This window comes from Myotis myotis, unplaced genomic scaffold, assembly GCF_014108235.1.
Source record: "Myotis myotis isolate mMyoMyo1 unplaced genomic scaffold, mMyoMyo1.p scaffold_m19_p_6, whole genome shotgun sequence".
Classification (NCBI taxonomy): Eukaryota; Metazoa; Chordata; class Mammalia; order Chiroptera; family Vespertilionidae; genus Myotis; species Myotis myotis.
In genome coordinates this window covers 41,073,860-41,101,567 of record NW_023416368.1, presented here as the reverse complement: position 1 = coordinate 41,101,567, position 27,708 = coordinate 41,073,860, and the positions used below count along the sequence as shown (strand labels likewise).

At 39.3% G+C, this 27,708-nt stretch overlaps 1 protein-coding gene across 1 annotated transcript in view; it reads right to left on the bottom strand.

The window, feature by feature from the left end:
• The window catches only part of FAT4 (FAT atypical cadherin 4), a 159,637-nt gene that overhangs the window by 66,672 nt on the left and 65,257 nt on the right, over nucleotides 1-27,708 (bottom strand). Inside the window, exons 2-4 of the mRNA XM_036313839.1 lie at nucleotides 17,510-17,641; nucleotides 4,613-4,874; nucleotides 2,832-3,182 (exon numbers count right to left, since the gene is read on the bottom strand). Coding sequence (XP_036169732.1) covers nucleotides 2,832-3,182; nucleotides 4,613-4,874; nucleotides 17,510-17,641 — 745 coding nt within the window. The remainder of the gene's footprint in view (nucleotides 1-2,831; nucleotides 3,183-4,612; nucleotides 4,875-17,509; nucleotides 17,642-27,708) is intronic.

The window sequence follows — 27,708 nt, the reverse complement described above, 5'->3', positions numbered from 1 at the left end:
TAATTTATTCAGAGCACTGAGACTTGAATCTAGTGGGCTTTACAGCCCACCAGATCCTCAAATGTAAAACAGTCCAAATTTCTAACATTTGTGTTCAATATTCTGAAATGGTTTGGTTACATGATTCTTTCTGGCAGTTTTATTGTGTATGTGTGGTTGTATTGCGTATTGGGGGATTTTTATTTTTTATTTCAGTCTCACGAATAACTTAGTTCCAGAAAACGTAGCACATAACTACAGATATATAGTTCTGTTATAAAATGTGTACACGTATTCACAATATGAAAACCATTCACAGGTCAAATGACCTCCACTGTGCAGCATACATATAGAGGTGAATTTATGAGGCAATAATTACAATAATTTTATTCTCAAAATAGCCTATGACTCCCCAAGATTTTGAAGACTATAAGGTTTGTTCCTAAAGTAATACATAATTATCAAAGCCATCATATTTCCATAAAGCTTCAATTTATAATAGTTTGACTCAAAATAGTACTTTTTAAACTGTGTGCATGGAAGCCTTGAGATCAGTACATACTCTACTTACCTTGTGAAAACAGTAAAATATTTGCTTTATTTTTATTAAATGATCATGTAACCTAAAATCTTAAGTTAACCTCTTGGAGAATTTAGATAATGATAACAAAATATTTTATATTTATTATCATATAAAACGTATTCATCTAAGAAGATGACAATATTACCTCCTCAGGAACATTTTGACAGAGAGTAAAATGAATTCATTAATTTTAGAAAGTCTACACAATACTGTTTGCAAAATACTTTGAGAACTATTTAATGTAACTGAGTTGGCAATTTTAAGCAAACAAGGTTACCCTTGTACAGTCTTATCATTATCCTTGAAATTCAGAGAGAATAGGAACTGTGTCCTCTATTTTAGGTCAAGGTACAGGAAATTACAGTGATAAAAGTATTCAAAACTAAAACAATGGGGAAATGTAGCTTGAATTTTTTTTTTAATCCAACACAATTAAAGGGGGAGGTAGGGGGGAACCTATGAAAAGCAACTTGAAGTCAAAGGTTAATGGATGTCTGTGTGTACATGTGCATGGCCTATCCCAGCATATTTTCACAAAGAAAGTTTCTTATTTGTTATTTTCCCAGTTTCCTACATTTTAAGGCATGAGGATAAATGAACTGTACCCCAGAAGAGCACACAATCCTATGAAACAGTGGGCCCTCCCTAACCCGTAAGAAATAAATCACCAAGAAACACGGCACAAAATTCTTCACTACAGAACAGAATGGACCAATCAGTCACAAGGACAAATTAAGAAAATATTCATATCCAGGGAGCAGGTAAACTAATTAAGGCTATAATAGAGAGACCAGCTTCTAAAATAGAGACTAACCTCACTTGTTTATAAATGTCTATTTGGAGCCGATCCACAGAGTGGGGCTGATGTACAGGAAGGAAGCAGAGTCTGCAGCGTTCCTGGGCCAGGACGGTGCCAACTTAACACTGCACTCGACGAACGGTGGTTATTGTTCGTATGACTAGTAATAGCAGTGGTACTAGTATTACAGCCACTTCTATAATTTCTTTTTCCTTTTTTTTTTTTTGCTGTTTTTTTTTTTTACTTTCTATCTTTTATTTTCTATCTTAGATGTAATCATGAGTCCAATATTAATTGTGCTTGAATAAGAGGAGAAAACTTTAGAAAGGACTTCAAACAAATTTTAAAGAAATCATTTCCAATTTTGTGGATTGAAACATATAAAATACTGATACTTTTTGCCCCCCGCCCTCCATCTCTGTAAAGGACATTTCTAGACACTCCTGAAAGGGAACTAAGTATAGAGCAGAAGGTTGAAACACAGTGATATTCTGTAATTACATAAATCAAGTTAGGGAGAATCAGGAAATTCTAAATTAAGATTGATATGCCTGTGTCACTAGGCATATCCTCGGGCTAGGGACCTATTTCCTCTTCAAAGGACTGTCCCTTGTTTTCCTTACTGACTGGACATTTAGCTGCATCCAATGCAGGGAAAACAAGGTAACGACTTTCCCAACAGTTTAGTTAATGACTGATAACCTGCACAATGTTATCACTAACAATAAGTTATCTGACATATGTCCTTACAAAGCAGGTTTTAGAACGAAGGCCGGGGGGGGGGGGGGGGGGTGGGGGGGGGGCGGGTATATGTTTTTTGTTTTGTTTTGTTTTGTTTTGTTTTGTTTTGTTTTTTTAAAGCTTATCAAATTCTTTTGTAATGAATAAAAATCAAATACATGGAAAGTCTAGATTTAGTGAAAAATCTCAATTTGATTTTATAGCCTAAGAGCTCTGAGACTGTCTTTTGAGTCAAAGCATGAAAGCTTGCCAAAATATTATTAGCAGTTTTCAGGTAGAAATACAAAACTAAACATACATTCCTAAGTAGTTTTTGAAGACTTTGGTTTTAGTTTTGCTTCCAAATTTTATTCTTTTTACATTAACATAATATATGTAAGTAACTATTTTTATTTATCTGACAAAAACCTACCAAAATGTTATTTTATGATTTCTACGCTACAAAACTGCAATACTGCCACACTTCTTCGGGGGCGGGGGGGGGAGATAAAGATGATAAAGTTTATAAAACAATAACAATGCATGCTTCCTGTCATAAATAAGAATTTAAATGAAAAATTATTTAACTTGTTTCATCCTCTATAGCTAAACTATAGATCTATTTCTTAACTTTGAACCTATATTCACAAAATGCAATTTTGTGACAGCTGAACAATGTAAATAAATATAACATAAACCCAATAATATTTTTAATAAAGTTTTTTTAAGTATATAAAACAAAGTACATACCGTCATCTGCGTCGGTAACATTAAACACAAGAACAGTAGATCCTAGAGGTAGATTCTCCATTAAAGATGTGCTATATGAACTCGAGCTGAAAATAGGTGGGTTGTCATTTACATCTAGTATATTGAAATAAACCCTGATGGTAGTAAATTGTCCCCCACCGTCTTCAGCTCGAACAGTGAGGATATAATATTGCTGTGCTTCATAATCTAATATTCGAGTCAAATTAAAGACTCCCGTAACTGGATTCAGGAAAAATATGCCATCTTCATCATCTTCATTCACACTATATGTAATTTCTCCATTCACACCAGAGTCATCATCTGTAGCTAAAATAGCTGCTACCAAAGAACCTATCAAAAAGAATAAATCAACAGTCCACATTAATGGGGCATGGATATTACTAAGAAAATACACACACAAAACCAAAAAATTATCTGTACAATGGAATATTTTAACTAGAGAATCACTATGAAAATATAATGAACACAACATTCAGCTGATGTCTATGTTAACACTGATACCAACATTCCCAAATATTGACATATAGCATAGTCAATATCCAGTAGATCTCATGTTGCAGTGTAAATATTCTGGGTATTCATGGACACAGACAGTTGTGTACTGAAGGCTTGGAAAGGGCGGGTGTAGGATGGAGGGAGTCAATGGGAAAAAACAAACAAAGCTGACATCTGTAATACTTTCAACAAAAAGATAAATTAAAAAATACCACTTCTGACATTATTTTGCATTCTGGCACTACCAATTCATGACCACATATTGATGAATTTAGGGGACATGAATGAGGGTCATTGCTAGTGTCAGGATTGGGCATTCCAAGAAATAATACAGACGTATGCCAAGGAGGTACCCCTTGACAGCTCAGATGGCCACTGCTATAATTAAGCAAGGAGTAAATGTGATGGGAGTTTCATGAAGAACAGGCTCAACTTGGGGAGTGAGGGGAAAACTGCCGTGAGGAAGTGAAGAGTCTTCTATAAATGCTTCTTTCCTTGTCAAATGAGTTTCCAAAAATATGCCTTACTAGGCAAACACACTCCAAATGTGACTCAGGATAAAATTTCATTTTTAGGTAAGAGTTTCCAATAATGGGAATGAAGCAAACACATAGATACTGGATACTCAAACTCAACAATCACAGCATCATATGTTCCAAGAGGCAAGACAGTAATTCAGGATTCTTATTCTACTCTCTTTATTGAGCACCTGCTACTTTTCAAGCCCCACTTTAGTAAACTCAAATACACATTCTAAATTAACCTTCACCCTAAATCTAATGGGAGTTACTGTTTCCGTTTTACAGCAGGAGGAATTGAAGCTTAGAGAAATGAATTAACTTGTCCTTGGTCACATAACTAGTGAGGGTTAGAACCACTTTTCACAGGTTTCCTTATGCTTTCTCTTTGCTCTTTCTATACACAGCAGCATAATCACAATTGACATTTCTAAAGTGGAAAAACAAAATCGAAAGTGCGGCTGCCCAAAAAATTAACAACCCATGTCACAAATACTTTTAGAAACAGAAATATCAGTAACTAGTAATCAGATGAAAGACTAACCTCATTTGCTCTGAAAAGTCTAGCAATTTGCTTAGGAATTATAGCAAAGATGGCTAATAAAAAACTTGAAAATCCAGCATATATATTTTTATACCTAGTAGCAGATGATAAAAACTAGTCACTAATGAAGGGCAGTTAAAACACAGTCCATAACTGGAGTCAAATGTGATCCTTGCAAAATATACCTAAGGGCGTGCCCCTACCTGGGGTTGTGTCTTCTGGGATGTCGAAAGAGTACACAGGCCTGGAGAACTTGGGCGAGTGGTCATTCACATCACTGACAGTGATGTTGATTCTCATATCAGAGGACTGGAGACCGTCATCGGCACGGACCAGCAAGGAGTATTTGGAACGGCGTTCTCTGTCCAACCTCTTGGTCGCTATCAGATCTCCGGATTCAGGGTCAATGCGGAAACTGTCATCAGCTCCACTAATGATGGTGTATGTGACGAGAGCATTTGCACCCTAAGAAAGAAAGACCAGCATCTGAACTGTCAGAAGTGGAACAGTTAGGGCACCTCTCCTTAGGCTGAGTATGTGTTTGACAGTGAGAGGCTCTGGACTTAATTTCATACGATGCTATAAGATTTCAAAAGGTACAGGCTAGTGTAGTAAGTTACCTAGCCAGCCTTTCACCATTCACTCATTAAATAATATAGAAAATCTCAATCTTCAGGATTAGTTATAGTTTTTAATTTATAAAATATACATGTGGAAAGGAGTAAAGCTGTCACTGTAGATGGTGTGCTAAAGGCTTGCCCTTTGCCAGGCCCTGTTACAACACTATGAGATATGAGTTCTCAAAGGAAGACGCGGGGTTCTGAGACACTAGCTAACTTACACATTGTCACACATAAGTGCCAGTGAGGATTTCAAGCCCAAGTCTTCCTGACTGAGCTCTGTGTTCCTCCTCATTCAGCAGGAAAAGGTACCTAAACGAGGCAAGGGCTAAATGGAAGAGGTTCGCAAAAAAGCACCATGAGAACCAAGGAGAAGAGAGATTATTTTGAGTTGATTTATTAGGAAAGATTAATGGAGAATGTGCAGAGCTGGACTGGGTTTTGAAGAATTTTTTTTTTTTAAAGCAAAGAACATGAGAAAACGTTTGAGTATGAGCAAAAGTGCAAAGGGAAGAATGACGTGCTTGGCTTACTCACCGTTGAGCAGGTTAGTTGTATGGAAAACATTAAAGAAACGAAAGTCAAGCTAACATACTAGGTTATGGGTCTATGTTGGAGAATCACAATCATAGCACACATTAGCTTGAATTCTATGGCCAAGAAACCACTGAATTTGTTTGAGTTGGAAACAGTCTTTTAAGGCTATTGATAGAGTAGAATGGACAAGAGTTGGGGGAGGACAAGAAGAGAGATCGTGAGGAGTTTGAGCCCTAAAGACTGGAGCTTCATTTCCTCAAGGCAAAACTGTTTGCACTCTGTATTCTTTGCAGGTTCCAAGTCCCCTTTCTATAAAATGAAAGCAGGGATGATTTCTTGGGTTCTCCCAAGTTTTTGAACCATGGTCCTCAGAAACTTTAAAGTATGAACTTGGAAGTTGGCAGAAGGAATGGAAAGTTGAAAAAAAAGAGCACATTCATTAAGTGTTTATTACGTGCTAAGCACTGCTCTGAGCATATCACTTCATGGGCACTAAATGACTTAATCCTTAAAGGCAATCCCCTTAGATATGAACTATTACTATCCCCATTTTGATGATAAAGAGTCTGAGACAGGAATTGAAACCCTGGCCTCTTTCTCCAGAACTCTAAATCATCACATGGCATAATACACAGGACAAATCAGTGATATCTGATAGGTTATTGGATATAGAAATAACAGTAACAATACTCTCATTTGTTCAGCATTCCCATAGTCTCATGCCCGTCTTTTAACAAGGTTATGTGATGGGTAAAAGTGAAAGAAAAGAAAAACAATTAATATCAAATCACTTTATCTAGGAATTAAAAGACTACTCTCGCTAAGGATAAGATCTGTTTTGGTGCAGGAGAAACTATGCAGTGATATATGGCATGTTAAGAGACTGAAGGATGGCGTCATAGAAATGTGGCAATCAAAGAGTTGAGAAAAGGTTTGCAAAAATATCTGCAGATCAATATGCGTACATGACAGTGAAAATCACAGATCTGTTGAGAATTTAATTAGGTCAGATAAAGGAACAGCAGTGTAAGGACTAAATATAAACAGCTGTGTAACGTCGTTTTAAGAGTGGAAAGAAGGAACAGACATATATGTATATAAAACACGTAGACACAGAAAACAGTGTGGTGATAACCAGAGGGAAAGAGGGGTGGGGAGGAGAAGGAGGGCAAAGGGAGGATAAATGGGACAGAAAGAGATTTTACTTTGGGCGATGGGCACCCAATGCAGTGTGTAGATGTTCTGTTGAGTTGTACACTTGAACCTGGATAACAGGTTAACCTGTTTAACCTATTAAACAATGCCATCCCAATAAACTCAATTAGAAAACAAAACAAAAAAAAAAAAGTGCGAAGAAAGAGAAGCAGCAAGGTTGAGGAAGAAGGGAGGGACCTAGGAGGAAACCCAGAGGAACAGCCTGCCACAGAGGTTAATGGAAGGTTTCAAGAAAGAGTAGGTTTTAACAAAGTCAAAATAAAGAAATTAAGGAGGATTAAAGTTAAAGCACCCATCTAGATTTGATGAAAGAAGATGCTAACTCCACAGCATTTTAAAATCTGTTTTAAACTTATCTGTATATTGTTGAAATTATAAACAGGTTGACTTAGATCTTTTAAATTATGGATGATGTAATTGAAATACTGAGTTAAATAGCCTACACTGTACTGGTTGAGATGTAATGTTCTGGAGCTGATTTTCGGGTGGAATCTCTGCTCCACTACATACCAGTTGTGTGTCATTGGGCCACTACTTAACCTCTATGAGCCCATTTCTTTGCCTGAACTATCGGGATGATAATATTCCTCACCACACCCCATAGGGCTGTTGTGAGGATTGAGTTAATACATGTGAAGAACAGAGAATAATCTCTGAGAAACAGCTAAGAATATGACAATGTTAATTATATTTATTCCTATTTTTAATATTTTCTTATAAGTAAATATAGTGTGTCAAGTATACTTGATGACTAAAATATCTACAAATAAGTAAATCAAACTACAATTAGGGTTGCTATGTATCCCAAGGAAAATATGTTTCCTGATTTTCTATTCTACAAAAATATTAAGTCTTGACATTGACTTAAGTAATGTTAAAACTGTTGACTTCAAAAACTACACTTTGATTTAAATATACTCACATGAGACAAATATATCCTTTACTGTTGTTAACCTCTAGAAATTTAGTTATCATATAGGCAGCTAAAAACTCTTGAGAAAGATGTTAGGAAGAACACACATTCAGGGTGTGTAGGAATAGAGAAGGCTGATCTGACAAGAGATGACAACAATCACAGTTTTATACATTCGTTCCATCAGAATTAAATATGTTTTATCCTTCACAGTCAGCAGATACACAAGATGACAATTCTAACAGTTGTGGGCAAAAACACTCTTTCAAAATGTATGTTTAGTGGCATTAGCTATATTTAGTACTGCATTCCCCAAGCCAATCTTAACATTTTGTAAATTGAATGCCTAAAAGCACATTTTAATTTAGAAACTGCTGAGTTTAACATATTGCCTACATTTATCTTGTATATTCAGGTGTACATGGAGTACCTAACGTATTTATTGTAATTGTACCGTCTAACAGAAACATTCAATAAGAATTTGAGTCTTCTAATCTGACCGCATCCGGTTCTATATTTCACAAGGAGTTTCGTTATTCTCATACAGCAGTCCAGGTAGGGAAAGAGCTATTTTCAGTTCTCACTTCTTGAGATGGTATTTGGAAATTAAGGGAAAGCAAAGAAACAAATATACATTAAAAGCTATTACACACATGCTCTAAAATTTAGAAATGTTCTGTCTCCTAAAGTTATGATAATTCTTCTGAACTGAAGCAAAGGTACCAGGCTCTATTGATGAAACAACCTTTTTTTCCTACTCAAAATCAGATGATGTGGTGAATTAATAGTTCTAGTGAGTATCTGAAAATGTCTGGCCAAGAGGCATGATTTAATTAGGTCTTTTGAAAAGCCTATTTATTTACTTAATGTCCCAAATATGCGCTATCGGCAATACCACAAGAAACAAATATCATATTTCAGCTACAGCATAGTGGAAATAATGCTGTTTAAAAATATTTTACTCTCCTGAGGAACCTCAGAGACAAAAGCACGTGAAAGGAATTCTGAAAGTAAATAGCTATAAATTGCAAATGCATTTCACATCCTCAAGCAGTTTCAAAAACAAGTATGGCACCATGAAACAAAGCTTGAGTATGCTGGCCCATTACAGGCATAATAATTCTGTTTATGGAAGGAAACAGGAGACTCAAAAAGTCACGTGCTTCTGAAAGATGTGTATCTTGAGCCAGCACATGTTTCAGATGATATTTAAATTAAGTTTAACATGTACATGCTGCTTTCTAAAACTGAATCCCTGACCCAAGCATTATTCTCCAGTGCCCTACTAGAGTGTCTCTAACATACTATTACAGTACTTTTCTGTTTGGTTTCATTATTAAGAAAAAATGTACAAATAACAAAAAAAAATATATCAACACAATTCGCTGATGACCTACATAATCTTAGCGTTTTAAAGAATTCCATTAATCTCTCAAAATCAATCCACCATCTGGGTAGCTGTGTAACAATTTAATGCTGATGTGAAAAAGGCTATAAATGGAGCCATTTCTAAAGGGTGTCGGAGCTGCCATCCCGGAAAAACTGCCTTTCGAGTCTTACTCTGGGAATATTTGGGATGTTTGAACCGGGCAAAGTAACCTGTGGATGGGCCAAACCAACTCTGTCTTACAGCCTGTTACAAAGTGACCAGGATAGCAGCCCGCCTGCCCACAAGGACCGATGTTCTGAATGTTCTTTACACTCCATCACCAGCCATGCATAGCTAACGGGTAACCTAGCCTGTTAGCAACAACAGAAATTCCTCTCTTCTATTCAGGTAATTATTTCCTTTTCTTTTCTCATTAAAGCTCCTTGCCTTCACACCATGATCAGAACATCATTTGGGTTTCTGCCTGCATCTGTGCTCCCGGATTGCTTTTTTTTTTTTTTTTAATCTCAAAGGCTTATAGCATCTCACTTTGGCTTTTAATTTTCAGGTTAACACTGACCCCAGACTCCAGCCCCCACTAATACTCCTGCAGATATACAATTCATGGAGACCTTTTACTTGCAAGTCCTTACAGAAATGGGAAGGTTTAACTGGAAGTGGTATCAACTACCGATGTCTAAAATGGAGCTCTTTTGACACCTAAATTAAATTTTTTTTTGCATGCACCATAGAGGAAATAAATGCTAGCTCTAAAATCAAACCAAATGAATGAGAGGCTTACCTCAATTGGTAAGTAGAAGCCCTTGAAATGGAGCGCAGAGAGACTTTCTTCTGCCCAGAAGTTAGTAAGCAAATTTTAGAGACTGTCTCTGAGCCTAAGTAGGTTTCTGAAGCTCAATGTCCATACCCCATTTTTACCTCTTTCTCCAATGGCCCGCTGCACCCTTTACTTCCTTGTCCAGACTAATTCTCCTTTCTTCCTCCTCTCTCTCTCTCTCTCTCTCTCTCTCTCTCTTCTACACCATAGCTCCTTACTGACCTAGGGGACGCTCAGAATAGAAAACCAGACCAAGATAGACTAAGAAAAACAAACACAGATTCTGGAAACTGCCTTTGGGGAAAAGCCAGTCTCAGGCAAAGGGGAGCCAGCGAATGTGTCCGTCCCTTGGACTAGAACAGAATTAAGGAATCTACCTACAGATTTCCTTGACCCTCTCTCCAGCACCCTGATTGGTTTGCAAAGGAATTTAACTATTGGAGGACATACGATCCTGGCTATTCCAACCTATTCCAGTGAATACACCTACTGGTTTCTGAGGGGTTTCTAAGGTTCGCTGGGAAACTCCTATAGAGAACTTTTTAAAACAGAGAGAGAAAGACCTGGAAAATGCAGGGAATTAGCCCATAAGCTTTACCAAGTCATACCTGAGATTTTTCCCTGGTAAATGGACTGGACCAAGATCCATCAATTTATGTTTCTTTGAATGCTTCAAAAAAAACCTTTCAAACCTTACCCAGTCTGTCTCCAGATAGTTTTAAGGATCATCTAAACGATCCCTTATGAAATTTGACATTTTGGGAAGGATTAAATGAAGAGCTTATAAGTCTGATTAAACAACATAAATTAAACTGGCCGACCATGTGTTATATGAACTGGCGATTCTGGCTAATCAACTAAAATTATTCAAAAGAGAAAAAGAAGAAGCTGCCAAATCATGAACCTACAGCTCAGCATAAGCAATGAGGTCAGACCTCCCCAAGGTCTCTTAGACAAGGGGAGAGAGAAGTCTGTTCTTACTTTAAAAAGTCAAGTCACCTTAAGGAGATTTGAGAGACTGAAATGGGATTTAGAAAAAGAAAAGAAACAGAAGCAAGCACAGGGCTGCTCCAAGGACAATGAGAGGGCATACTCCCTTCTCCTTATTAATACTTTAAGAGAACTGAAGTTACCATAAAAGGGGGAGTTACTAAGGCCCTTGCACATACTGGAGCTACTTCATCTATTCTTAACCACACCCCACTAAGTTGGCCTCTCCCTCAGAGTAAAGCTTCTGTACAAATGGTAGAGATATCTAATCTACCAATGTCTGTTTTGTTGTTGTTGTTTTAATCCTCACCAGAGGAAAACACTGATTTTTAGGGAAAGTGGAAGAGAGAGGCTAAAGACAGAAAGAAATATCGATGTGAGAAAAACACATCAATTGGTTGCCTCCTGCATGAGCCCGACCTGGGCCCAGGCCAGGGAGGAGCCCTGCAATTGAGGAATCAAACCGGGACCCTTTGGTTCACAGGCCAATGCTCTATCCACTGAGCAAACTGGCTAGGGCAACCAATGTTTTGTTTTTTTTTAATCAGAACCTGTTCCCTGCTAACTAGGGGATGATATGGACATATGGGCAACATATATTTTTACTAGTCCAATCTTCCCCAGTTCACCAGATAGGATGAGACTTTCTTGAAACCACTGACGCTCACATATCCTTTTCCCTGAAGAGTGAAATGTATTTAGAATTAAATGAATCAGATTCTAAAGCAGTTGGGAAAATAATAATTTTCAAAGGAATCTCCACAAGAAGAAACTAATCTTGAGAGAATGTTTGTTGCAGGATGTTACAATCCAACTCGGGACCTTTTCGGGTACAGATACTGGCAAAACTAATTCAGCCACTACAGCATTTCGCTTCTACCTAATATTCACCAATATCCTTTAAGGCCTGATGCACAAGCTGGAACTAAGCCCATTATATAAGGTTACTTTAAAGGGGGGAGCTTATAATTCCATACACAAGCACCTAGAATTCCCTCATCCTTCCCGTAAAGAAACCCAATCGGAAATGATGGAGATTTGCACAGAATCTCAGAGCTATAAATAAAAGTTATTCACAGAAACCCCATGGCTCCAAATCCACTGTACCCTATTATCAGCTATCCCATAGACTGCTAATATTTTTCAGTGATAGATTTATGTAGTGCCTTTTTCAGTATTCCTGGTTTTTTATTTATTTTTTATTTTTATTTTTTTTAAAAAGGCAGTAACTACCTCTTTGTTTTCACCTGGGAAGAAGGGAGTTTACTGGGACAGTTATGCCGAGGGATATATGAGATTCCCACTTATTTCTCTTAGATATTAAAGATTGATTTGGATGATATTGAATTTCCCAGAAATTCCACTCTAATACAATATGTGGATGATTTACTTTTATTCCCTAGGACATATTAGACTCCCAAGAGGATGAAATTTACCTTTTACAACAGCTAGCCATAAGAGGAATATAGGGTCTCAAAGGACAAACTTCGATTCTGCTTACCTCAAGTAAATACCTTGGTTATCTAATATCTAAAGATGGGCTACGAATTAACCCTGAGCAACTCAGAGGAATATCCTTTCCTCTTCTAAAAACAAACAAACAAACAAACAAAAAATAGCTTATTCTGTATTAGACTAGACAGTGTCACAATTAGATTCCAAATTTTTCATTAATAGCTCAACCTCTATATGTCTGATTAAAATCAGATTGACCTGATCCATCCAAGTGAAAGCTCCAAAGAAAGAATTATGTAAAGATCCTGCTCTGGGACACCTATTTATAATTCCTCTTAATACATGAAAATAAAGGAAATGCTTTGGCAGTTTTAACTCAGAAACAGAGATCATCTGTCAGAGGAGAGGGGGGTTGCATGAAAAAGGTGAAGGGATTAAGCAAGAAAACCCAAAACCTTATAGACACAGACAACAGTATGGTGATTACCAGAGGGAAAGGCGGTGAGAGGAGGCCGAAGAGGACAGAGGGGGTATCGATGATGATGGAAGGAGACTTGACTTGGGGTGGTGAACACAGAGTACAATACACAGATGATGTGTTATAGAATTGTAGCCCTGAGACCTATATAATTTTATTAACCAATGTCACCCCGATAAATTCAATAAAAAATGAAAAAGGACCTATAAGATAGTAGAGTCAGTAGCCAAGGGGTTCCCACCCTGCATGGTGGCCACCTCTGCTACTGACGTGTTATGCAAACAGAGGCGATAGGTATGGACTCTCCTTAATTTATATTCCTCATTCTGCTGTATCTGCACTGAGCACTCATCACACTCAACATTCCTGCCAGTGGACTGGCTTCTTGTGAAGTGCTCTTGCTTTCTGTGCCTAACGTTACCTTAATCTGATATAGCAGCCGTAACCCAGCAACATTTTTACCTTCTCTACAGGATGGAGACATCCACGATTGTGTCTTACTAACTGACCACCTTCTTGTTCCCAGGAATGATTTATTGGACACTCCTATTGATCATGCTGACTTAGTTTGGTTTACAGATGGCACTTATCTGAAAGATGAACAGGGACATTACCGAGCTGGATATGCAATAACATTCATGGTGGACATAATTGAAGATTCTTATTTACTTGCATACGATCTGCCCGGTGAGCTGAATTCATTGCTCTAACTTGAGCTTGTCAATTGGCCAAAGATCAAATAGCCAATATTGACACTGATGGTAGCTATAATTTGGGTGTAGCTCACAACTTTGGAATGTTGTGGAAGCAGCAAGGCTTCTTAACCTCTTCAGGGCAGCCCATAAAGCAGGGGTGGGGAACCTTTGGCCCGTGGGCCATATAAGGCCCGAGATATCATTTGCTCTGACCCCGCCAAGGCATTAGGGGTGAGTTAATTAAATGTTTGACCAAATATAGCAGGCTAAGTTTTAAATTGTTAATTTTGTATGGTCCTCGAATAATGTTATAAATATCCTAACGGCCCTTGGAAGAAAAAAGGTTCCCCACCCCTGCCAAAAAGAATGGAAAACAAGTTGCAGAATTATTAGATGACTTACAGTAACTGAAACAATTGGCAATCATCAAAATTCCAGGACATTCTAATGCTGCCACCATGGAAACAAAAGGAAATCATTTAGCTTTTGCTTAAGCAATCATCTACCCCGACCTGGGAATACTCCTTGCTTCCTATGAAGTCAATAAAAGACTCTCTTTCACAGTTCCAATGGACAGTGACAGAAGAAGAGAAGGGGATATGACAACAGAAAGTGGGACCCTTTGACCGAGACAAACTGATATGTTTTGGACACAATCAAAAGCAATCTTACTTATAGGGACTCAATGACCTATACTTCAACATGTACATGAGCTAACATGTTTATGATTTCATGGAGCAAACAACATTACTGGAAACCTTCTCCTACTGTAGCTCAGAGTGTATAGCAAATGTTCTATCTGTCCAAAATATAACCCTGGAAAATCACTCCATGGCTCCCAAAGTCAAGTCTCACTTCCGTTGGTTCATTTGAGATATGGTAATTGGATTGTATCTAAATATCACCATCTCAAGGATATATATATATTAGTTACTATTTGTAAGTTTTCTCACAAGGGATTACAGGAAAGCAACTGTCTTAATGGTTGGTAAATGGTTATTGGAAAAAAAAATTCCTGATTGGGGAATTCCAGTTACATAGTGACCAAGGTAAGATAGGCAGTTCTATAGACATGAGCAGAGCAAAGACGATGGGTCATCAGGGTGGAAAGCCCTGGCACCAAGCAAAGGACAATTGTAGGGTGGGGCCTCTCCCTGAGAGACCATTCCTCCTTTAGCATATCACTGGTCCTGTGGTTTGGACCCCCCGGACATTTCCTTCTTAGAGATAACATCTAGGCCTCATTTGTATTTCAGCTCCAGGCCAGAAAAGCAGCAAAACCAGACAAGCAACACCAAGGCTGATGTCAGGACCAGCTTCACTGAATAATGACCCCCTGCCCTGGCACCCACCAATTAATCCATGGAGATCTAGACCCTGAAAGGACACACCTGGAAAGCTACTGAATATTCTATTGAGATCTTCTCCTGGGACCTCTCCTAAGCTCTCCACCGTTAAAACCCTTAGGACCAAGGACCCAGCGTGCTCTCCCTCCCAGGAGCACACCTGAACCTTTCTCTTCCCTTACCCTTTCCCTTCCAGGTTCATTACTACTAGTTTCTTCAATCCCAAGCTCCAAGGGCCCTTTCCTTTACCTCTATAACTTATTTCCTAAGCTCATTTCTTCTAGGAATTAATTTTTCTACCTCTGTGATTTACCAAATAAATGTTCTCTTATATCTTGCGTCTTGGCTCTGAATTCTTTCCTAGCTAGAACTCAAGTACTGAGGTTGCTGAACCCAGGTCCAGTCTGACCCCACTGGTCTAGCACATGAAGCCATTCCTGTTACAACACGGGGACTCATTTCACTGGGCAAATGGTGGAATCCATCCGTAACATTTGACCTATTCTACAGCATTTTCACTGTGCTTGTCACCCTAGTCCTCTGGATTGTACAAACTCAACTAGGTAAATTTTTAGAAGCTTTGAATCACCCTTGGCCACAAGCTCTCTCTTTAGTGTTCCTCACCTGAGATCTGCACCTTTTGGTAAACATAGCCTTTCTCCTCATCAAATAGTCACTGGTCACTCTATGTATCAATATTCTATTGATCCTCCCCAAGACCTCCCCTAATGCCCAGCCTTTAAACCCCCTGAAAACAAAGGTTCCCAGCATCTTCTCCCTCCAGGGAGCATGCCCATGCCATTCCCCCCTCCCGCACCATCTCCTTCTCCATCCCCCATAAGCACACTTCTCCTAAGTCCAAAGGATCACACAAGACTTGCAACCAAGGGAACAATGGGCAGCTGCAGCTCCCCCTGAGCTAACCTGTCTCCAGGCCCCATTTTCTCTGACTTCCCAGTGAGCCAAAGCAGCCCAGCCTAGGTTTCCCTGTTGCTTCTTATATGCCCTTCCTAGTTTCACTATCCTAAGTATATTTTTGCTTCAGTCAATAAATTCTTCGGTCAATAAAATCAAGTTTTCCAATACTTCTAAAGTTTAGCTTAAGGTAAGAAGGTTAAATTCTCGGATGTGTGTTGGGCTTAGTTTAAGGAGAAAGGGGATGTTAGTGTCTGGACAGGTGATTCCTCTTTCTCAAACACCATAACATGAATTGACCCTTTTACCTAGCAAGGAGGAGAAAACAGGCCATGGACTTCCTTCATGGGGAAAAATATAAATTACAAATTATATAAGTTTCTATGACATTTGGAGCATGATGATTACATAGCTAAACTTAAGATATAAATATAGGCCGAAACCGGTTTGGCTCAGTGGATAGAGCGTCGGCCTGCGGACTGAAAGGTCCCAGGTTCGATTCTGGTCAAAGGCATGTACCTGGGTTGCAGGCACATCCCCAGTAGGGAGGTGTGCAGGAGGCAGCTGATCGATGTTTCTCTCTCATCGATGTTTCTAACTCTCTATCTCTCTCCCTTCCTCTCTGTAAAAAATCAATAAAATATATTTTTAAAAAAAGATATAAATATAGAAGATATTAATCTAAGTTATGCCCCACATTTCACATTCACCACTAGGCAAGAAGTTTCTGTTTATTAACAAAATTAAAAAAGTCATTAGGTTGACTAGATAATTTCCTTAATATATAAGGCTAATACTGAATTATATATTTTGTTTTACAAATATGTATATTAAATAAAAATTATAAAATAACCTTAACATTTTTAAATTTGAAATAATTTGCTTTGTTTTAATTCCTCACCCAAGGACATGTTTTTATTGATTCTGGGTATCTAATCTGAAACCTAGGTATGTGCCCTGACCAGGAATGGAATCTGCAACCTTTTGGTGTAAAGACAACACTCCAACTAACTGAACCACCTGGCCATTTTTTTGTCTATAATAATAAAAGCATAATATGCAAATCAACCAAACCACGGAACAGCAGAACGACCGTCCGGATGACCATCCAGAAGACCACACTGGTGACACACACTGGTGCCACGTCTACCAAGGTGGGTGTGATGTAGTTGGTTGGGGGGCTCCGCCATCACCCCACCATCACCCCTGCAGAGGGAGACCCAGGCCACCCAGCCAGTGGTGCTGCAGTGGGTGGGTGGGGCCTCCCTCTGCAAGAGCAATTGATTGCGAGGCTCCTGGACTGCGAGAAGACACAGGCCAGGCTGAGGGACTCCCACCCCCGCACCCCCGAGTGCACAAATTTAGTGCACTGAGCCTCTAGTATTACAAATAAAAACCAATCCTTAGCTGCTATAAGATAGCAAATTGAAATAATAAAAGCATAAAATGGGGATATTTTTATTACTGAGAATTAAAATAATTTGGCTAAGAAATCTAAAATGCAACTAGAAATGAAGTTGTGAATTGCTGATCCAAGGAAAATTACCTCTCCATAATCTCTAGATTCGCATTCTTATAACACATTTCAACAATTAATGTTCTCTTTGGAAAAGAACACACACTGCTTAGCCTTAGTTATTGGGTAATAAAAGTTGTTAACATGTAGCAGAAATTGGATAGATCAGTGGAATACTAGGTTTCAAAAATTCAGACACAGGCTCCGAGGTACCTCGTCAGCATCCATGGCTGTGAGCTGCATGATCTTAGAGCCATCGCCGATGTTCTCCTCCACGGTGAGATCCAGCATGTCCGTTGGAAACACGGGTGGATTGTCATTGATATCCTGAAGGGTTATTTCTACCTACAAGGAGAGAAAGGAACAATGTGTGAATGGTCTACATGTCTGCAAGATACAAATGCAAATATAGACGAGAGACAATCAGGCCTTCCAGAAAGGAACCAGGACCTTCATAAACAATGTCCAAACAACAGAAAATAGCCCAGAGGCAGTGTGAACTCTTTATAGAGTAAGTAATAAATCCAAGTAAAAATTATTTGACTTGTTGATAGTAACTGATTTTAAATGGTCGCCTTGGTGTTTATACAAAAAAGGTTCACTGATCAACTGTCATTTTAATCCCCAGATTTGTGCACCAGTGTGTCTGTCATCCAACCAGTAAATGTCACTTGTCACACAGATGAAGTGGTGTACAATTTCCTCTTGAAATGTTTACAGATTGGCAACTGAGGTCTGGGGGAAATAAAGAAGTTCCCATTTCGTTTTAAGAAACACTCAGCATTTTCCCTTTTAAAGTCAACCATCAACCTGTGGGGGAAGGAAAAATACAAGCATCTTCTTTTCTATTTTCACTCCTATCAGCACTTCTTAATGTGACGAAAGCTAAGCAAGCATTCCTTTCAGATGTCCTGTTTATATAGATTGCAAGTATTACCGCTCTCTTTGAAAGATCTTAGGCAGTCATTTGTTTGTTTCCCTACCTAAGAAAAATTGTTTGGAAGGATTTGTGAAGTCCATATAATAACTTCAAACCATGTGTTTCCTCTTCTGAGCTATGTGCTAAAAGCTGAATATCTGATAAGAAAAGAGAAGACAGCTGCTAATAAAAGTGAAAGTTTTCCCAGTTGGGTCACAAAATTAAGTCATGATGAAAAATCCACCCATCCATTTAGCTGGGATATAACCAAGACATTTTTCTCAGAGGATGAAATGTCATCTTTTACAGTTATATTGTTAAAACTCCACCAGGTCCAAGAATGATGAGGATGAATTTGAGCAAAGAGGAAAGAGCAAAAGGATTCTGATTTCTCCTTTCCCAAGAGGAGGGCAGGGCCGGGGATGGGGGGGATGAAGGGAGAGCAAGACATGTAAATGGATGAGCAATTGACAAAAAGAAAACCAGAAAACAGTATACAAAGTTAAGTTCTAAATAATTATTATAACTTTAGATCCACCTTTAAATAGGAGGGTTTGGATCATAACCAACAACTCAGATTGGTCTAGGGCCGTGGTTGGCAAACTGCGGTTCATGAGCCACATGCGGCTTTTTGGCTCCTTGAGTGTGGCTCTTCCACAAAATACCACATGCGGGTGCACGTACAGTGCAATTGAAACTTCGTGGCCCACGCCCAGAAGTTGGTTTTCGGCCTGGGCGAGTCTATTTTGAAGAAGTACTGTTGATATTTGGCTCTGTTGACTAATGAGTTTGCAGACCACTGGTCTAAGGCAGTGGTCGGCAAACTCATTAGTCAACAGAGCCAAATATCAACAGTACGATTTAAGTTTCTTTTGAGAGCCAAATTTTTTAAACTTAAACCATATAGGTAGGTACATTGTTATTAACTTAATTAGGGTACTCCTAAGCTGGCCTTTGCTAAAAACATCCTCAATCTGATTGAGGTACATTCTCTGAGGTAGACCCCTTCCAACTCTCCCATCCACACTGGTCTTTTATACTTGTTTCGTCTATCTCCTTTCATTCATCCTCTCTATATGTTCAAACCATCTCAACATACCTTTCTCAGTCCTCGATACTACATCTTCTTTCACTCCACAACGTTCCCTAAAATTAACTTAATAAACTTTACTTAAAGTTTTAAGTCAACTTGGCACTGTACGTGGTATTTTGTGGAAGAGCCACACTCAAGGGGCCAAAGAGCCGCATGTGGCTCGTGAGCTGAGGTGTGCCGACCACTGGTCTAGGGAATGGTTACACAAGCAGTCTCAGCAGGTAGGCACCTGCCCGTCTGGTTTTGGCTAGCACCATCCTCTACCACTTCTTTTAAGGAAAGGTCCAGGATGGCCACCATTAAAGCCTCTAAGGAGTGTGTCCAGCTTCTTTGCACGGTTGTAAATAGCAGGAGGTTTGGCTGGTTCTGAGACTTACTAGTATGACCTGGGTAAACTTGAGCACTTGGTTTTTCTTTTTTTAAAAAATATGTTTTTATTTATTTCAGAGAGAGGAAGAGAGAGGGGGAAAGCAATAGAAACATCAATGAGAGAGAATCATTGATTGGCTGCCTCCTGTGTGCCCCCTGCTGGGAATTGAGCCCACAATCCAGGCATGTAACCTGACTGGGAATTGAACTGTGACCTCCTGGTTCATAGTATGATGCTCAACCACTGAGTCACACTGGCCAGGGGAGCACTTAATTTCTTAACCTCATTCTCTTCTTAATATTGGGATAATAAGAGCACTTTATGAAGACTCGATTTCGATGATGTCAGAAAAATGCTTAGCACAGAGGGAAGTATTTGAGGATTTTCCATGCATATATGGGTCCCCCACACATTGGAAAACCTTTGAACTGCCTTACATCTTGCCCTTGGCAATTACCAGCCTGATAATTCTAGGTCTTAACATGTGCTTGGCCCACTCTTACGGCTATCCATTACAATGCTCTTTTTGAACTAAGACTGGTATGATTTATTTGGAAATGTTTTCATATAAAACACAGGAATCAAACGCTGTAAGTTTAAAGAAGGTATCTAGAAACAAAAATTAAGACATGATTTTTAAAAACTCCTTTCTTTCTGTACAAATGAGATCACCTTAAGTAATATAGACACTGGCTATTATTGATTTATTTTAAAATGCCAAAATTTTAGGGGACTCTTTCCCCCTCCCCACATGGGAGTCTGTGCTCATTTCTCAATAAATTTCCACCTTTTGCTATAAAAATAAATAAATAAACAAACAGATAAAGCCAAAATTTTAAGCTAGTCTACCATATTATTCCTATGCCATATATATATATATATTGAAAAATATACTCCATTCTTTTAAAATGCAAACCAAAAATCATTGCTTAGCTTTAGTGCTAGCATTGCCCCTTTAGTGTGTAATATTTATCTTTACATTTGTTTAGACTTGAAATAAGTAAAATAATTGCATTTAAATTTTCATTTTGGGAAAAAAAAATCACAATGTGAATTCAGAAGCTCCCCTTCACAAATGGTTGTATTTAAGTAAAACAAATAAAAGCTGCCAACGGCTTCCATAATTTAAGTGCAGAGGGAATTTTCAAAGTATCAATTCTGAAAGTTTGTGAAAATTGACCCTCCAAACTGGAAGAAACCTTACACCAGGAAGATAAGGCACATGCATATTTTATGCCTGCCTATCAAACGTTGACCTTGTGTCCTTCCGGAGGAACATATGTGGTTTCACCAGCTACAATTACACTGGCAGTTGGTAGCTTTGTGGTTGACTTATTCATAACAAAAACATCAATTGTAGCTAATGGTTGAGCCACAGGTATTGCCCATGGCCATCACCTCTGTCACCATTTAGGGACCTTCAGAATAATGTCTTTCTTGGCTGAGACAACCGATCTCTAGGAAATGAAACCCTGGTGAATGAAGAATCATATTTAGGGACACAAATATGGTTGAAATTAAGGGGGCTAGTGAGCAATTAATTTAAAAATTGTCTGTGAGGAAGAACCAAGATGGTGGCATAGGCAAATGCCTGTACTCGCTGCCTCCCACAATCACATCAAAATTACAACTAAAATACAGAACAACCATCACCCAGAACCGCCGGAAAGCTGGCTGAATGGAAGTCCTGCGACTACAGAAGTAAAGAAGAAAGCACACTGAGACTGGTAGGAGGTGGGAGGGGGGCAATGGGCAGGTCCAGCACCCGAGTGTGCCTCTTTCTTAATCAGGGGGGAGATCATCTCTGAGGAGGCCTCCCAGAGGAGCAAGGGTCCCAGCCCCACACCAGGGCCCAGCCCAGGGTCCCAGAGCTGGGAAAGTAAGTCATTTCTGGCAGTAAAAACTATGGGCTGTAAAAACCACTGGGGATTGGGGTTCAGGGACACAGAGGCTACTGGAGGCCCAGCTGTTCCTCTTACAAGGCTGGCGCAAAAACTGAACTTACAAGTTCCCACTGCCTCTGAGCTCCAATGCTGGGCAAGGCTGTGGGGGACTCAGACACATACGAGGAGAAACTGGACTGTTTGGCATGGAGCAGAAACTCGGGGGCAACTTTCTTCTAGATGAAGGTGCTCGCAGAGATCTTTGTTCCTATGTTGGAACCTCCTCGGTTGCAGGGCTGGCTGGCAGCCATTTCTGTTTGCTCTGCCCTGGTGATTCCCTGAGACCCCGCCCATCCAATTTATAACCCCACCCAAAGCTGTGAGCAGCAGCTTTTGCATATGAATGGCCTGTCCTTACTCAGGCTGAAACCTGTCAAACAAGCTGCAGCTGGGTCAAGAAGCCCCAAACCTATCAATAAAAGGCCCCAGACCCAGCACCAGCATCAGCCTGCCTTGATTCACAGCTGGGCCTCATCTGGGCACTTCCAAACCCAATACAAAGAGGAGGAATCTGCAGATCTCTCTGTAGCTCCTGCTGCATTGCTCCAGACAGTGGCTGACTTTGCACCTCCCTGGAGACCAAAAAGCCAGTGTACCCAGTGGTCAATGTCAGACCATTCCAGATTACAATTCTACACATCCATAAGTGACACACTCAAGGGGCAGACTCAGTGAGCACCAAAGCCCCACTGAAGCAAGTCCTGCCCCATAAGGGTGTGTCCTGCACAGCAGCTCTCCTACTGTAGTTGCAGCTGGTACTCACAGTCAATTGGCCTGGAGGTCAATTCCTCCTAGTGACACCAACAGCAATCAAGGCTCAACTATAACAAGACTGTGCACACAGCCTACAAAAGGGTGCATGTAGAGTGTCCACCTCAGATGATTGGGGAGGCTGAGTCACTGGGCTCTATAGAACATCTACTACACAAGGCAAACTCAAGGAAACTTAGCAGCTCTACCAAATACATAGAAACAAACACAGGGAAGCAGCCAAAATGTGGAGACAAAGAAACATGTCACAAATGAAAGAAATGTAAGAAAGCAAACTACTGGATATAGAGTTCAAAACCACAGTTATAAGGTTACTCAAAAACCTTCTAGAAACCTCCAAGGGGACTTAGTGAGACTTTCAAGGATCTTAGTGAGAATGCCAAAAAAATGGAAGAGGACCAGTCAGAAATTAAGCATACACTGACTGAAATAAAGAATAATATACAGGGATTCAACAGCAGACTAGACTGCAGTGGTAGCCAACCTTTTGGACCTCATGGACCACCGGTTGGCCACTGCTGGACTAGAGGATCCTGAGAATCAAATCAATGATTTGAAATATGAGGAAACAAAAAACACCCAGCCAGAAGAGCAAAAAGGAAAAAAAAAAACAAGAATCCAAAAATATGGAGATAGTGTAAGGAGCCTCTGGGAAAAATTCAAGTGTACCAACATCCAAATTATGGGTGCCAGAAAAAGAGAGAGAGCAAGATATTAAATACCTATTTGAAGAAATAATGACAGAAAACTTCCCCTCCCTGGTGAAAGAAATAGACTTACAAGTCCAGGAAGCACAGAGGACCCCAAACAAGAGGAACCCAAAGAGGACTACACCAAGATACATCATAATTAAAATGCCAAGGGCAAAAGACAAAGAGAGAATCTTAAAAGCAGAAAGAAAAAAGTAGTTAGTTACCTACAAGGGAGTGCCCATATGATTGTCAGCTGATTTCTCAACAGTAATTATGCAGGCCAGAAGGGAGTGACAAGAATTATTCAAAGTTATGAAGAGCAAGGACCTACAACTAAGATTACTTACCCAGCAAAGCTATTTAGAATTGAAGGTCAGATAAAAAGCTTCACCACCAAACCAGTATTATATGAAATGCTGAAGGGTATTCATTAAGAAGAGGAAGAAGAAAAAGGTAAAGATAAAAATTATGAACAACAAAGTGGCAACAATATATATATCTATCAACAACTGAATCTAAAAATCAAATTAAAAAAAAATTGGATGAACAGAATAAACTGGTGAATGGAATAGAATCAGGGGCATGGAAATGGAACAGACTGATGATTCTTAGAGGGAAGGGAGTGTAGGGGGCTGGAAGAGAGTAGACAAAGATCTTATTTGCATGTATGCATTACCTATCGACACAGACAGCAGGGTGGTGAGGGCCTGGGTTGGGGCAGGAACTGGGTGGAGGGAAATGGAGGGACATCTGTAATAATCTCAATAATAAAGATTTAAAAGAGAGAGAGAGAGAGAGAGAGAGAGAGATTAAAAATAAAAATAATAAAAAAAATTGTCTTTTGGTAATTTAAAAAAGGTGAAATTTAAATTGAAAATATGGCTTGAAATATTGTCCCCAAATTTCTTTATTCTGAAGGAAGAGAGTCTTTGATATTCACCTGGCTGAATAGTTACACAGGTGTTTAAAACCCCAAAATCGTATTGTGCAAATAGTTGTTATGAAATGAGTACAATGCTTTCTTCTTTTAAATATCATTCTGTAATATGCAAACTATACTTTTATCCTGCACTGCATCAAGATTGGTATCACATCTTAGAGATTTATTTTGAATTTTTAAAGTAAATCAATCAGAATACAACTACATAATCAATGAGCAATTGCAAATTAACAACAGCAATTATCAAATCATAATATACATATAGATATAACTATAAAACCAATTTAAATTGATATTATGAAAGTAACTAGAGGCCCGGTACACAAAATTTGTGCACTGGGTGGGGGCAGGTTGTCCCTCAGCCCAGCCTGCACCCTCTCCAATCTGGGACTCCTCAGGGGATGCCAAACTGCCGGTGTAGGCCTGATCAGACATCCCTCTCTGAATCTGGGACTGCTGGCTCCCGACTACTCGCCTGCCAGCCTGATTGCCCCTAACTGCTCCTGCCTGCCAGCCTGATCACTCTCTAACCACTCCCCTTCAGCCTGATTGATGCCTAACTGCTCCCCTACTGGCCTTATTGCCCCCTACTGCCCTCCCCTGCTGGCCTGGTCCCCCCAACTGACCTATCCTGCCAGCCTGGTCACCCCAAATGCCCTCCCCTGCTGGCCTGCTTGCCCCTAATGGCCCTCCCCTGCCGGTCTGGTCCTCCCCAACTGCCCGCCCCTTCCAACCTGGTCACCCCCAACTGCCCTCCCCTGTTGGCCATCTTGTGGCGGCCATATTGTGTGACCACATGGGGGCAGACATCTTGTAATCACATGGGGGCGGCTATCTTGCACCAGGGTGTGATGGTCAATTTGCATATTCTTTATTATATAGGATATGTTACAGTCAAACTAAGGAATTGACTAAAATAGAAAAGTCCAGCCTGGCCAGTGTGGATCAGTGGTTGAACATCAACCCATGGGATCAGGATTCAATTTCTGGTTAGGGCACATACTGAGATTGTGGGTTCAATCCCCAGCAGTGCATGTGCAAGAAGCAACCAATCATTGATCAATGATTCTCATCATTGATGCTTCTATCCCTCTCTCCCTCTCCCTTCTTCTCTCTAAATTTAAAAAAAAGGGGGGGGGGGAGAAAAGTCTATTATAAGTCTGTTCTTAAGTTAATAAACTGATAATTGCATTGTGGTCACTATCTCAACCACAATTAAAAACATACTCTTAAACTCATAACCTCTCTACAAGCTAAGTGGTTCTTAGTGAATTAGAATGAAAAAAAAAAAAAATCTAAACATACTTTTAATTCATTACTTTCCTGAACCCTACATAATGGTTCTAATAAATAAGAATGAAAAACAATCTACTTTTTTTTTTCCTTTTGGGAAATTGCAGAATTCATAGTACACCAAAAGTTTATAAATCCATTTATTTTAAAGTAGATGTAGTAAAATTTTTAGAAGGAATTTTAAATATCATCAAGTCCATCTCCTTCATGTTATAGAGAATCAAAAGCAAGGTGTCAAAATGTCAAGTGATTTATTTAAGAAAAACAACACTTGGCTGCCTAGTGCACTGTGTGTGGGAATATACACTGGTATTGCCATTGTGGGAAACAGTATGGAGATTCTTTGAAAAAATAAAAATACAACTACCACAGGTCCCAACAATGCCACTTCTGGGCACTTTTCTGAAGAAAACAAAAACAGTAGTATGAATAGACTTATGCACCCCTATGTTCTTTGCAGCATTACAGTATTTACAATAGTCAAGATATGGAAGCAACCTAAGTCTACTGATAGATAAATGGATAAAGAAGACATAATATACCATATATCATGAAATATTAGCTACATAAAAGAGTGAAATCTTGCCATTTATGACAACATGGATGGACCTGGAGGGTATTATGCTAAGTGAAAGTAGTCAGAGAAAAACAAATACTGTATAATTTTGCTTCTATGTGAAATCTAAAAAACAAACAACACAAAACAGAAACAGACTAAGTGGGAAAAATAGGTCAAGATTATTAAGGCTACCCACTTCCAGTTTAGAACGAGTCACAAATAGCATAGATACTATAAACTGCAGTAACTTTGTATGGTGGCAGATAGTAACTAGACTTATCGTGGTGATCACTCATAATGTATATAAATATAGAATCACCATGTTGTACACCGGAAATGAAATGAAACTACCATAACACTGTAAGTCTACTATATGTCAATGAAAGAAAATTTCAATACAATAAAATGAAGACGAGAACTCTTCTCCCAAGTTGGTTGCAAAGCAAAAAAAGAATGAAAAGAATGTTTCTAACAGATACAGTTTTCTACTTAAAAAGTAGTAAGTAAATCAAATTTCCCATTAAAAAACCTGTAAAATACAAACCTTTGTTTAAAAGAAACTATGGGAAGTGCAAATAAATCACAGGTAAAAATGAGTAGGAAAAAAAGAAAGCCAGGTTATTTGTACATGTTTATTTTTATTTTTTATAAGGACGTTCATTTATAAAATCAAAGAGGTAGAAGTAATTTGTAGGGAAAGTATGCTTAGGAAACAAGTTATAGAAGTGTAGGAAGGGCCCTTGCAGCTTGGGAGTGAGGAAGCTAAATGGTAACATGCCTGGGGTGGTGAGGGGAAAAGAGGGGGAAAGAAAAGGGAAGTGCTAGATTCACATGTTTAGCAAATAAAATAGATACTGGTCTATAACAAGTGCATTACTCAAAGTTGTCCTATATTATAATGATATTTAGAAACAAGTCAGTCCTACTGATTTCCTAGTTCATGTGTGCCCATCATGCCACCATGTAATAATTTTATGATGTGAAATCATAGTTGGTGATCATTCAATAACTTTATACTCCGAATGATGACTTCAAATGAAGGGCTTCAGAAAAAACCTCCCACTTTGGAGACTGGAACAGAAGAGACGAAGTAATGCCCATCACTGCTTCAGAAGCAGTTACACTGAACACCAAGAGAGTCACGCACACGAGGAAACCTGGAAGAATAACTGAGCTTGTTCAAATGGGCATTGCCCTTCACGGGTCATTATGATGCCACTCCAATAGCGCTTTGCTAAGTGACACCCCAGTTTATATTGCGTAGGTCCTCCTGAAATTCGGTGAAAAAAAACCATGTCTAATCTTACACTCAAAACAATTTTTATTCCATCAGAGAGATGCTGAGACTGACCCTTACATTTCTGTATGGAGGCTCAAGGAAGGAGTTGAAACAGAAAGGAAATGAACCCAATTGAAATCTGCACCAGGATCGGTGCAGCCACTGCGCCCCCGGGGGTCACTTCCTTTGACCCTGCAAAGGAAAACTCCACCTTTCCTGCCGGGGAGGGGGGTCTGTGTGGAGCTGGCTGAGCCCATGGCTGGCAGTGGCGGCTGGTGCTGAGGGACACCTGGAAACCCGTCTCAGAGTGGAGCGCGCAGGGGACTCTCTGTGACTTGACATTACACGTGGGAATCAAGAGCAACATTGACTAAACGAAGACAGCAGGATAGAAATATTAAAACCATGGCTCAAGGGAATAATCACATTTGTACTTAAAATGTTTGGCGATAGCTTTGCATGCTCTCTTCAAACGAAGCCAGATATTACAGGATTCGGTTAGTTCCATTGGGATTGACACATTTTACATACTTTTAGGCTTCCAATAACAAGT